The sequence below is a fragment of the Lycorma delicatula genome, chromosome 9, assembly GCF_047948215.1.
Source record: "Lycorma delicatula isolate Av1 chromosome 9, ASM4794821v1, whole genome shotgun sequence".
Classification (NCBI taxonomy): domain Eukaryota; kingdom Metazoa; phylum Arthropoda; class Insecta; order Hemiptera; family Fulgoridae; genus Lycorma; species Lycorma delicatula.
The window spans coordinates 31,535,485-31,550,200 of NC_134463.1; the positions used below are offsets into that span (position 1 = coordinate 31,535,485).

A 14,716-nucleotide genomic window follows, 5' to 3' on the forward strand; every position below is an offset into this window, starting at 1 on the left:
CGGCTCATCCATTGAAGTCAGACCGGGCTTCCCCTCAGCGGCAGTTGAGTCCCCAAAAACATCATACGGCAGTGGTGACCTCCAGAGCCCACAGTGTCGGGTCGGCATCTCGTTCTTCGCCAGCGCAGCTGATGCGGTTCTCCCCGAGCGATTTCACGCTGAGCCGGCTACTACTGCTGAGTCCGCCAGCCAGGGCGATTGAAGCCCAGCTAGCTAGAGTGGGAAAGTAGCTTCCAGCGACCTTCCCACATCCAGTCCGCATCCAGCGACTCCCTCAGCGGGCGGGCCGGCCAGGCCATCTGCTCCGGCGGGGATGTCGGCATCCGCCGGAAGGTCCCTTTTGAGGCGGCCAGGGAACTTCTTCTATCTTCTTGGTCTTCTCCAGGTGGTGGTCGATGGTGAATTGAAAATTCACTCTCGTGCACGCTCTTTTATTGCAGCCTGAAAGTGGTGAGGCCGCACAGTCATCTGCGCGGCAGTAATGATGCTATATCAGTGCGTACACATACTGTACGCCAGATCACATCTGAGTTGACAACGTTGCTCATAATTAGTATCGCTCCTTTTTGTAATGCACAACAAAAACTCGTTTAACAAAAAGTTTGGTTACGGCTCACGTGGCAACAAAAAACTAAAAATATTAATACCTAATATAAATCAGCTGTTCATATAACCATATGTTTATTAGTAACTTTAGTGTTGCCACTTTGGCTACCAAAAAAACTAGTCTCATTGCTTTATTTATAGACCTCTTATATGTCACCAACCCATTTTTCACTATAAGAAAATGTTTTCCTATAAACTATTCACTTAAAACTATTTGATTCATGTGATTTTTCTGCCATATCTCAATAATCTACCATTTCCCTGTTTCTTATACAAACTTTCAAACACTTTTGGTGAATTCTGTAATCTTACACATTTTGCTGCTTCTTTTCCATGGTGGAATAATTAGCTGTGCTATATTCAAACATGCAATGAAAGTTATAACATGATGCCAAAATCAGTCAGTCACACAAGCCTAGTTAAAATGTCACTAATTTTTATCATGAATAATTAATACAATTAAATGAAATCGTATAAAATAACATTTCATACAGTTCTTTAATAGTGTGTGCATTATATAATAAACTTCCACAAATTAAAAATCATTAGTGCATTATTGAGTTAGAACTAAAGTTCGTTAGTACAGAAGAATAATAATATCTTTTTCATAAGGTTCTGCTTTTAAGTTTTAATCTGTAATTGATGATATAACTTATTTAAGTAGATAAAATATTGCTAGGATATGATTATTTTTTCTTATTTTGTTTTCCTAATAAGTCTCATATCAATACCATATTTCTTTGTTGTTTTAATATTTTTCATTTTTTATAAAAAGTTATAGCTACCAACCTGCCAGCCGACCATCAGCTTTAATGGTCATGCTCTTAAGAAGAATGAGTTTGCGTCTAATGTAAAAAAGGGAATGAACAAATGAATATTTTTTCAAGCTAGTTACTGAGTTACGTCGTTTCTGCTTCTAATCTACATTTTTGGTTTTCTCCGTTAAAAATACAGTTCGCTTTATCTTTATTATTGTTATTATTACTGAACAATTTATTTTTGTTACAATTCAAAGTATAAAGCTACAATATCACTCGCATTGCAACTAGTGTAGTTTTCCATATAAAATAATAGAAACATAAATTTGAGTGATGTGATAGCTATACAGCATCTGTTACTCATATCTGGGCTATAAAACATTTTCCTTAGAGAATGGTAAAACATTAACTTTAGGAAAATGCCTATATATTGTATTTATGGTTTTATGTTAGCACTTATACGCTGAAAGAAAAATTATTCTCTAAAAATAAATTCTTATAATAGTATGAATAAAAACATCTTTAGATTATATAACTATGTGAAAGCTAAGCAGCCATTAAGGAGTAATTCCATTACACTTAAAAACTTTTCAATTAACACTAATCCTACCCATAAAATGATATCAAAAGGAAATTTCATCAATAAATAAAAATAGGTTTTACGTAATAATAAAATGTAATATAAAAATAATACTAATACTTTAATAATAATAATACTTTAGAGATTATCTCTAAAATAAAGACCATTCGCTGTAAAAAGAAATTATTCTAAAAACTTTATAAATATTGTAGCAAGACCGGTATAGCAAGCCTAAATAACGGATTCCTACAAATTGTTATGAAAGTAAAAATTAATATAATGATTAGGGAATCCAGAAAAGGACAAAAAAAGGAGAACCCTTTTTGTAAAGAATAGATCTGTTTTACAATTGTCTTTTGTTATACTAACCCTTAACACACAATGCACACCTGTTGTACAGTGAGAAGAGACCAGGCTTGGAATTATGGGAACAAAGCCTTGGTTGACTCTTCTCACACTTTGACTTGGGTCCGATCCTACAGGTAGAGGCTAACAGTATAAGTAGCCCAGTAAGATCATCTAAAAGTTCAGTTCCACGAAAATCCGCGAACAAGTCTGCGGGGCGTTACAGCATTGATCCCGCAAGGGTAGTCCAATGAAAAGTGTGGCTGCAAGTTGTGTGAGTACAGCAGAGTTCCGCGACTCAGTCTGCGAGGCATTATGATGTCGGTCCCATAAGGGCAGTTCAGCGAGGAGAGGCTGCGAGTCGTGTGGAGTTATAATGCAATAGACTTCATTCATAGAATGTTAAGTCAGACAAAAAAAATGGATTTTCAAGTGAATTTTATAAGATTGTTTGTTAATAATGTAAGACTAGTGGGTTAAAAAGGGTTAATCAGAAGGAGCTAAGTTCGGACAATATGGTGGGTGATCGTAAATTTCCCATCCAAATGTTCTCAGCGAAACATGTCAGACCCGCAACATGTGGATGTACATTATCGTGCAGCAGAACGATGTTGTCGGTCAGCTACCCACATCGCCGACTTTGAATAGTGCATCGTAACTTACGTAAAGTTTTGCAGTCTACATTTATAGTCGTTCCACGTGGCATGAAATCAATCACCAGTATGCCGAACCATCCCAAAAGACTGTGGCCATCAGTTTGGATCCACATGACTGTGGCTTGATCTTTGTTGGTGTGGTTGGTGATTGAGGATGACCATTTACTTGACTGCTGTTTTCTCTCTCTGTCATGTAATACGAAACCCATGTTTCATCGCCGGTAACAATTGAATTAAGGAACTCATCACCTTTCTCTGTGTAGCACATCAAAAATTCCGAAACAGACACAATTTGAATTTTTTTGTAACATTCAGTTAAGATGTGCGGCATCCAACGTGCACAAACCTTTCTGAAGCCTAAATGGTCATGAACAATGCAACCAATAACAGCTCTTGAAACATCAGGAAAAAGACAATTCAGGTCGGAAATCGTTGAGCGACAATCTTTTCTAATTTCATCATTGACGCATTTCAACAAGTCTTCAGTGATTATCGAGGGCCTTCCTGAACAATCTACATCGTGCACATTAATTCTGCTATTTCTAATCCTTTCACATCATTTTCGGACATTTCTTTCATTCATTACATTATCATTGTACACAGCAACCAACAGCCTATGAATTTCAGCCAGCTTAATGGTTTAAAAACCGTATGACTCCACATATTTTACAGTCGGCAGCAACATCGATTTTCCTATTAATTTTTTAACATAATAACTCACACATAATCAAAGATACTACAGACAAACTTGCAGACAAGAATGCAGTGTGTGCATTACTAGTGTGAACATGAACACACAGGTTCACCAACCTTAAGGAGAAATTTCCCAGCAGCCTTTAATTTAGATATTCCTTGTATATTACAAGTTATGAGAAAAAATGTTACATTACAATTCAAGAAATTACAAAATAATATTTATAGAATTTATTATGTAGAATAATAAATCAAACAACAGAATATATTACTTTACGATGGTAGAACAGCTAAGTTTCTAAACGGGACAGCTAAGGAAAGTTGGTATTACTACAGTATACAACCACATATTAAAGGACACTAAGGATTCTCTCTATAGGGGCTCTTAACCACCTATAACTGTGAGATATTGGTTTAACGAATTTAAACGAAGCCATACATCTGTTTTTGATGAGGAGCGCCCAGGTTGCCCAGCAAACATGGCTACTGAGGAAATCGATGAAAAGGTCATGACATGATTCTTGCTGATCACCGAACCAAAGTACACGAAGTAGTAGAAGCCGTAGCTATGTCGTATGGAACAGTAATAAACACTTTACATGTTAAGAATGAGAAAGCTGTCTGTATGATGGGTGCCGCAGTTGCTCAATTCGGACAACTGGATATGGCTGTCAACTAAGAAACAATGTTTGAACCTCTAACTGAAATCCATAGGAGTTTTTACATCAAGTTGTCACTGTTGATGAAACCTGGCTCCATTACTGTACACCAGAGACCAAAGGACAATCAAAAGAATGGGATTTTCCAAGCGAATCTGCTCCAAAGAAGGCCAAGGAACATGAAGGCCGTCAGCCAGAAGGAACATGGCTACGATTTTCTAGCATGTGAAGTGAATAAACCTCGTAGACTTTCTGGAAAAAGGATGCACAATCACACAGGGCAGTACTACAGTGATTTATAGGTTTGATTCAAGGAGAAATTGAAACAGATACTTGACAAAAAAAGTGCTGCTTCATCATCACAACACACCAGCTCACTATCTGGAATCGTCACAGCCAAATTGCATAAATTGCAATACAAATTGCTTCCACATCCACCATACTTGCCTAACCTGGTTCTCTGTGACTTCTTTCTGTTCCCCAACATGAAAACGTGGCTCACAGGGAAAAAATTGGGCTTAAAAGAAGAGGTCATCGTCAAGACAAAAGCCTATTTTGAAGAATTTGACAAATCGTAATTTTTAGTGTTAAAAAATGGCTGGGACTTTGGGAAAAGTGTATTCTCCTAAAAGGAGATCATGCTGAAAAATAAAAAAAACGTTTTTCTGAAAAAATTGCATCTTCATTACTAACACGGTTACATATTGATTCACAAAATTTAAAAAATACTAAATCAAAGTTAAAAATAAAGGAAAAAGATTTAAATAAGTAATTATAGTTTTATTAAAGAAAAAAAAGTTTAAATTAATTGGCTGCATAATTTCAGATTTTTTCTTAGTTCCACTATTAAAATCAACCAAAGTATAACCCATATTTAAAAAAAATGTATTTTCACAATTTCCCACCTACAGGTTGTTCAACTTTTTCTAACTATCTATTTTAATGATTTAAAAATATTTTAAATCTGTACATCTTAACTATTGAGTTGTATCTTTTAATGTGTTCTAAATGTTTAAATTCATTTTAAAAAGATTATTAAATTACAGTAAATTTTTGTAAAAATGATGATGTTTAGGTTTTTTTTGAGGAAAGAAAACACACCATGATTTTTCCTAGTTAAATAACTATTCCTAAGGTATTATTAAAAAAATGTTTTTCTATTTCCTTCAAGAGATATTTGATTTAAGACTTAAGATTTTTATACCCCCACACCTCAAAATGAGGATTATATAGAAATATCATAACTTACAATGATACACTTCACTATAATGTCATTACATTTGAGAGTTTTATCATGTTATTGAGATTCCTTGATAAAATTCAACACAGTAAATATATCCAAAAGTGCTAGTTATATTTAGTGTTAAAAGACAACTTAGTTTATAATGTATATGCAATTCATAATATTTAATTTTAGTTTTAGCACTAAAACATTGTTTTTAAAGCAACCAAATAAAATCAGAATTACTGGTTCTGCAAGGTCATTCACAGTAGACTGAACACATTTTCACCACGATCACTGATTTGATGTAGCATCAACATATGCAACAGTTCTCTGCTTCAAGGCTTTTCAATAAAATCCTGCTTAATATCAGGCAAACAATGTTATCATACAACAGTATTATGGCACACCTTTTCTGCATTATCATCTGATAGAAAAATTGGATGAGTTTTACTGGCAGTAATTAGTTCACTATGAAATTTCATTTTCTTTCTTAATCAGTTTTGTGTAATCATGGAAGCACTTCTTTATAAATTCATTCTGTAAATTGTATTGCTTTGGTTTTTTTAAGAGGGTATGAGTGTTTGTTAACCAGGTCTTGATATGAAGATTATTTGATTGCCTGACTGTCAATCTGATGGTAAAATTGTAATGGGAGGGGGGAACAATTTCTGTTATCCTTCAGCACCCACCTCTACATAGCCATTCTGATATTAAATTGTTTTGAATAGTATGATGAACATTTTTATAGCCTGTATATTTAGCAATATTCATTTGAACTACAATTTTTTCTTTTATTTACATTGATAATAAAAATATATAATTTCAAAGTGAGTGCTCAAACAGAAAGTCCAGATTATTTGGAAACAAGAGATAAACTGATGTAAACAGACTAAAAATCAACTTGCATTGTATTTATACTGTTACAATTACATGAATAACTAGTACAACTTTACTGGTAAAGTTGTTGACCATAACGCAAGAAAACATATACTATGTGACTGTTTTAGAAGCACGCAACAAAATTCAATAATTTTTCTTTTAACACTCGTTAGATTATAACAACTTCTCTTTATTTTGACCAATCATTTACTTTACTGTTTTCACCAAACTAATCTATGCTAATTATAACATAAAAAGCTTCAATATATTCTACACAATAACCAAAACATTTTAAGATTAAAAAGATATGTATCTTAAAAGATATGTTGTTTGATACAAATCAAACATTATGAATTGAGTACACAACTCGTAACATATTTTGTTTTTTTTTTGCAATGTAGAATACAACTCTGCATTTTCCCTTAAATTTATGATGTTGCATTCTTTTTAAGGTATGACGGTTAAAAAATAAATTTTGAAAAATTTTAAATAAAAACTATATATGAAAGGCGATGGAACGACATTCTTTTCCTGGTGTGGTATTAACTGAGGAAAGTCTTTTAACTGAGGGAAAAAAATCATCACCATGTTACTTTTTCTGCATCATTAGAAAAAACCATACCAGCATTTTTGCAAAAAATTACTGTAATTTGAATATTCTTGTAAACTGAATTTTAATTGGCTGGAACACATTAACAGATGCAATTAAAAATAAATAAAGTAAAATTTAAAATATTTTTGGATCATCAAAATATATTTATTTATTAAAATGTTATAATAAATATTCAAAACAAATGCAATTCATAAAAAAATGACCATTTTGAAATTCTGGACACCACATAGATGGAAAATTTGAAAAAAAAACAAAAATTTAATAAGTATGGATTATACTTTCTTGAATGTAAATTTTGATAACAGAGATATCAAAATAAAAAAGTGAGTAGTTACACAAAACCATCTTAAAAATTGTACGCGTAAACTGATGCCTTTTATGAAGGCATAAAACAGTAGCTTATACAGAAATTCAAAACAAGTTATGATTCATAATTTTGACTAGTTAGAAAGTAAGAGGTAAAAAACAATATGTTAATTCATTTATTATATATTAACTAAATTTCTACTTAAAAATTTTTCATTTGAAATTCTGATAAGACTGACATCATCATGAGAAAAACAATAATTAACCACTAAAAATAAAGTTACTTGTCCATAGCGTTTTTAAATATATTAACTCTTACACAACAGATCATAAACTGGCATACCAGTTATAAATTTTATGTACAGATAAAAAAATAAGTAAACAAAAAAACGTAGTTTTTCAATTATCTTGAAAAATCATTTAGATCTAGAATTAAAAATGAACAAGCTAAATTAAATAAATAATCTATAAAAGTAGAATGTGAGAAATGAAATTCTGGTTTGTAGCATGTTTTACTCGATGGCTATTGTTTTAAAAGTAAATTATTTCTTCAACGATAAATTTATATAAAATATTTGCATTTAAAATTTTACTTCTAAAAATTATAGATATGTACATTTTTTAACCCAATTTACAAGAAATTCACTTAAAAGAATTTGGTTTACGAGATAATGGTTGTGTGCCACTATTTGGGTTTTTTATCTGGAAATGAAACTAATTTATTAAATAAGAGAAGACAGTAAGTAGTAATCAAGTATGTTTATATAATTTTTATCTATTCATTATTACTAATGATAAAAAAAAACCCTTTTAGCCTTTAATCCAACTTACATAAGTTAAACTTTTGATACAAGCATATTTTTGTTTTAACTACTTACGATTGTTCTGAAGTATTTTCTATCCCCCTTGCACAAAAAATATTCAAGCCCTTATGAAGAAAATTTCATAAACCTGGTTGTTGAATGAAACTAAAATTTTTTTACATTTTGTTAATTATTTCTTTTTTTACAATAAAACTGGTGAACAAGAGTGTTACTGTTTTCATATATTTCTGCTTACTATACAGATTACTACTATAAAATAAAGATGTGATAAATTAGTATAACAATTTTCAACACTCCTGAGATTTGCCTAGTTGATCTTTTTTTTTCTTTCTTTTTTAACAGTACTCATGCAAATATTATTTGAGATAGTATAACATCTGTGTAACCTCAAAAATATACAGTAACTTATCAAATTTTTTATGTTATCATCATCATTTACATATACAATTTTTTTCACACATGTTCAAAACATACTAAAAATAAATACAAATAGGTTTGTTTTGAATTACTGTTAACTAGCACAATAGGAAAATTATTTATTTGTTATGCAAAATTAGTTATCTAATTTCAGCAGCTTTGTCAAGATTACATGTTTTGCTTATGTTTTAACAACATTGTGAGCACTGAAAGAGAACAGAACTGATAGAACCTGAACATTCATAGAAAGCTTAGGTAAAAATATTTAGGGTATGGAATTAGCACAGGTTTTGGAAATAAATTTAATTGAAAAAACAGTAGCAACAATTAAGATATTGTTTTATAACAGGGAAAAAAGTTACATTACTGACTTTTTGGTAAAAGGATTTGTGGGATCATTAGGTTGAAGATCAAGTCTATATACGATGTCTGTGTTGAGTTAACAGTTATTACCACACAGTGATTTTTTAGTCCTGTTACCCAATTGTTAATGTCTGGTAATTTTTTTCTAAGAAAGGGAAATTTTGTTTTGTGACACAATGTTGATAGCGCTACTCAACCAGTATAGATACAGCAGTGTGAGTTGATTCTCCTTGAGCTGTGTAAACTTTTGTGTCGTTTCCGGTCGTGTTATGAACAGAATGTCTTTTACCATAGAACGAGTATTCATTCTTGAACAATATTTTGCTACAAAATCATATGCGAGTGTAAAAGAATCATCTCATATTAAATTTGTTGGTGTTCTTCCGGCAGAAAAAATGTCAATTTCTAGGCTAGCAAACCAATTTCGAGAGACAGGTAGTGTTTGCAACAGAAAACGTATGGTCGACCAACTCGCTTGACAGATGACGTTTTAGAGAATGTGAAAACAAGATTGCTCAATTCTCCACAGAAAAGTTTACAAAAACTTTCCACGCAAGTCGGTTTGTCATATTCGAGTGTTCAGAAAGCGGCAAAAAAATTGAAATTGTATCCGTATCGCGTACGATTAGTCCAAGAGCTTCAGCCTCCAGATTTAAACAAGCGATTGCAATATTGCCGTTGGTTTAGGTCTCTCATAAATGATAACAGAATCAAATTTTTAAACACAGTGTTCTTTAGTGATGAAGCTCGGATCCATCTCGATGGTTATGTGAACAGTCAAAACTGTCGAATTTGGGCGGTTGAAAATCCTAATGCTTTACAAGACAAATCTTTGCATCCTGAAAAAATTGGTATGTGGTGTATGATATCTCGTCATCGTATAGTCGGACCCATATTCTTTGAACAGACAGTAAATGGTGAACTATATAGGAATATTGTGCGCCAACAATGTCCCTCCTGGAACCTCAAGAACGGTATTGCTGGTTTCAGCAAGATGGCGCTACATGCTACACGTCTCGAGAAACCATCGATTTTCTGTAAGAGTTCTTTGATGATCGAATAATAAGCAAGGGCTTATGGCCTCCAAAGTCCTCAGACCTCACATCTCCTGACTACTTTTTGTGGGACTATATTAAGTGCGAGGCCTTCAAAAACAATCCTCACACTATTGATGAACTTGAAGTCAATATTACTGACTTAATCATGAATATTTCCAATGCAACTCTTAAAAAGGTTTCTGCTAATATGCTGAAATAGTCCGTACATGTATAACCGCAAGGGGTGGTCATTTTGAGCATATTCTTTAACAATTATGAAGTAATAGCTTTTTATTAAATCTCTTTTGTAAGTAACAAATACATTTTTATTCCACCTAAATTTCCCTTTCTTAAATTACATTTAAAATTGGGTAACAGGACTAAAAAATTACTCTGTAGAAATTACCTCAATAACTGCATTAAAAATAAAAATTAGTTGGGTCCCACTTCTACATTCAGTATATTTAGTTTTTTTATAATTTAAAATATTGCTTCTACCAGTACTGCACTCAATGAATTCTGAAAACTTAACATATTTGTAACATTTTTTGGAAAATGTTACAAATATGTTGTGTACTGTAATTATTTACATGTTACGTAAATGCATTTAATTTAACTTTGTTAATTTTTAATTTAAACAATTTTTTAATAAAGAAGACAAGCAAATAAATAATAACCCATAAATTTTGTCAAGATATGATCCAAGAAATACAACTAGTAACAATCACCCATATTTATAGACTAGTAATCCAGAGTTAAGCGACAATGTTCTTCAGATTCTAACAATACACATTTATTATCTGTAAATAATGTGTGTTAGTCATGAATGAAAAAACAAGTTAATGAATAAAATGAGAACAACTTAAATAAAAGAAATAAAAAATAATCACAAAAATAAAGAAAGAACAGCAATTAATTTATCTGGAGAAAATATTTTACAATAATCAAAGACTGATAGGTTCACAGGTAAAGAAAATTATGTTCAGAGTACGTAGAAAATGTTAAATAACATTAACAGCAATATGAAAATTAATTTATCTTCATCCTACGCTGTACTAACTGGCATTTTTACATCACTCATTATTCATTACCCATACACATAAATGTATAAGCAAAATACTAATATGGCTTACACAAATCATTCATTTAAATTCAGCCTGGGAAATGCAACTACCCATAATATACATACATAAATAGATTACACCTGGCATTTCTCCAATTATCAGTTTTTATCTATATTGCTATTAAAATTCTTGGAAGAAACATTTGCTTAAATTTACAAAAACCTTTCTTTCAAGTCATTCCAAAATTTTTTGGGGTTTAATATTGTTTAATATTTGTTATAGCAATTTTTTTTCTTTTGAAAATGTATTGTAAATGACTTATTATTTAAAAAAATATATTTTACAACGGATAGGGCCAAGTCATCAATATTCTTATTAAAAATTACACAGATATAGTGAAAAAATATTTATTCTCGGTCACAAAACAAAATTTCAATTCAATCTTATAAATACAGAAAGATTACTAATTTCATAAAGTTACGAACCAACTTCTAGTGGTGTTGCCATGTGCTGAGAAGTGCTTCTGGATACATCGACCACTGATATTGGTCGGCTGTTGTTTGATGAACACAACCGAACCCGCTTCCTTGGAGGCTCATCGGTCCCCTCCAAAAGCACTGTCATCTTCCAACCTGAAAATAGAAATAAGTTATTACTTAAACGTTGATCCAACATTTTCCAGAATAATTTTAAAAACTGTATTCAACTAAAACACCTACTAGTATCACAGTTATTTAAATTATAATTTTATTTGTAAGTCCTGAATGAACCCAATTAACTGAACTTTCTTTATCCAGACTTAATGAATGAAAATAAGAAATATAACTGTCCCTCAACTGAATAAACATATTATAGTTATAAGGTAGCGATTCAAAACAAAAAGATGTTAATTTGCTTTACTCTATTTATCCCAACTTTGTCTAAAATTCATTTAAATAACATCCATGGTATATAGAGCATTTATGATGGTTACTGTATAAAAGTAATCATCTATTTCATCAAGACAGGTAAAATAGAATTAAGGTATTACTTATAAAACGCTAAATGTCCACTGTATATATTAAGTCTGGGATGTTAATATTATATTACATTTTATTAATGTTACAAACAATATACTCAGTTCAATGACAAAAGACAACACTTTATAGAAACTTTCCATAAGCCTGACTAGCGCAGGGTTAAACTTATTCTTCTTGAAAATGGATATCCAATTTTCAGGCGAAACTTAGTTTCTTTTTCAGAGATACATAGAACAATTTGGTTTTGACATCTAACTGATGTAAATGAAGATTACGATGGTAAAGCAATTTACTCAAAAGCATTAATAACTATAATATAAACTGTAAGCAGCATTTTTTATCTTTGTTTATTTGACTGATTGGATGTTATTCTTCATTCTCTTCAATTTATAAACAGTATTTTACTCTTGTCAGTAGTTCACAAGTTAATTGGCTTGTCAGGTCAGGTGCTGACAAATAAGACTGTTCAATTTTAAATGATAAACTATTAAATACTCAAGTAATTTTTTAAAACTCAAATTTTTTTAATGAAAGCTGAATAAGCAAATACAACTGAATACGAGTTCTTCAATATTAAGATAACATGGTATTAAGGGACGAACAGCTTCCTTAAAATGTTTACTGCTGAGGTTAATTCATTAATTTATACAATGATAACCAATAAAAAGAACTTGTATTCATAATAAAATGTTTAAAAAAATAATTAATATATATATATATCGGTTACTCTGGTCTTTTTTTAAATCTTTTACTGATTGGTAATGGACATAACTCCATTTAAACTATTAAATTAGAATTAATCGAAAGAAAATAAATATTTAGTACAATTTATAATCCAACAAAAAAAAAATTAAATATGATGGTTCACTTCAGTGGCTTCCCCTTACTGTTATATGAAGCACACCTGAGAAGTGTTCATTTCAAAAGAATGGATTTTATAATTGGAAAAACAAAGATTTTAAATAATAATTCATACATCAGTTTCAGAAAAAATAAAAGAATCATGTACTGATCTGTAGGTGTTTAAATAATAAAATTACCACTAAAAATCTCATTTACTTTAATTGATGGACTAATTTAGTTACAATAATTGTAATCATTCTTATGATGACAATGACATCTTGGTGAAGAATAATAGTTTAACTCTTGTGCTAAAATTTGATCAGGCCCAATCAAAGAGAAGCCAGAAAGTTACATACAATTATTAACTTTTATTATATTTAATTGTAATAAAAGTAGTAATTAAGCAGTTCAAACTGAGAGGATACGAACAATAGTCAAGTGAAAATAATGGATTTTAGATGAATTAATGAATGGGAAGGTAGACAAGTTTCAGTTGAATAAATAAATATACAGATAAACAGTTCATTCTTTTATCTATCGTAGCCCATACAACATGATTTCGATACAATGCAACAATACATCATAATGATAGTACTCCACATTACAGTAATGAAAAAATAATAAAACCACACAATCACACGAAACAAATTACAAATGCAATAAAGTGCACACATCATCATATCAAGGTTATATGAGAAATTATTTGTGCAACATCTCTATATAAACAAAAAAAAAAGGTAAATTATTTTAAATTTGTTTATTTATAACCACACATCATTTTAAACAAAGTGCAATCAGTTTAAAATTGTTATCATCATGAATTAACATTTTTATTTTCAATGCCATTCATATATACATACAATAACAAACACAATATTAAAATTATTTTAAATAAATATCCATTTTATTTAGCAAACCAGCTGTATACAACTACATTTAGGTTTATCTAAAGGTCCAGTAATTAACAGGTGTCATTTTATCTGTTTCCAGATAAACAGTCTTAATTTACCTATATTTAAATAAATTAAAAACCCTACTTAAATCTTAAGATAAAGTTTATTTCAACTAGCAAGTGATCTACTTTAACTCAGTAGAGTTAAAAAGAAACTGTTCAACTTAATTAGGGAAAACCTATGATAATAATCTTGATTTTAAAGAAGCACAATCAAAGCAATTAAAAACTTAATCAAATCAAACTTTTCTTAATGATAAATTGAGCAAACTCGTAATTTTTATAAAAAAGGTTGTAAAAGTGACTGAAACAAATCACTTAAGATAAAAAGTCAAATAAATATAAATTGAATAATTATGTATACTCTTTTCCAAACACCACTGTAAATAACAATGATAATATTAATCATTTGGCATATCTACTCAAACCGTATATCCATGCAGGTTAATAATGGGGTTTCCCCATGGAAATGGAGTTCCACTTTCTGGATATGTAACAAGAGACATGATCCCAATTCTTTTACAATTTAAAAAAAGAAAATTTAAAATGCAAGCTACATTACATACAAAAATTACTGATGAGTATGAATTATTTATAGACATAACAATTACATATAGTTTTAATCCAAATTGTACTATATGATAGAAAGATTTTCCAAAAGCTCTAACAAAATAAAACAATAAGAAATTAACACAGTGAAGTTTATTAGTAAAAAAAAAAATAAGTATAGCAGGAGTAAAAGACCATTAAATTGCAGCATATAAAGAACAAAACAAGAACACAATTGGTTAGCATTGCTTTTAATATTTTCAGGGGAAAAATAAAGAAAGTAAAAGAGAAATCTAAGACTGAAGAAACAACCCACCACTATTTTATA

At 30.6% G+C, this 14,716-nt stretch overlaps 1 protein-coding gene across 1 annotated transcript in view; it reads right to left on the reverse strand.

Annotated features, from left to right (window-relative positions):
• The window catches only part of Usp1 (ubiquitin specific protease 1), a 48,536-nt gene that overhangs the window by 16,697 nt on the left and 17,123 nt on the right, over positions 1-14,716 (reverse strand). The window contains exon 2 of the mRNA XM_075375526.1: positions 11,511-11,657. Within this exon, the coding sequence (XP_075231641.1) occupies positions 11,511-11,649 (139 nt within the window). The 5' untranslated portion in view covers positions 11,650-11,657. The remainder of the gene's footprint in view (positions 1-11,510; positions 11,658-14,716) is intronic.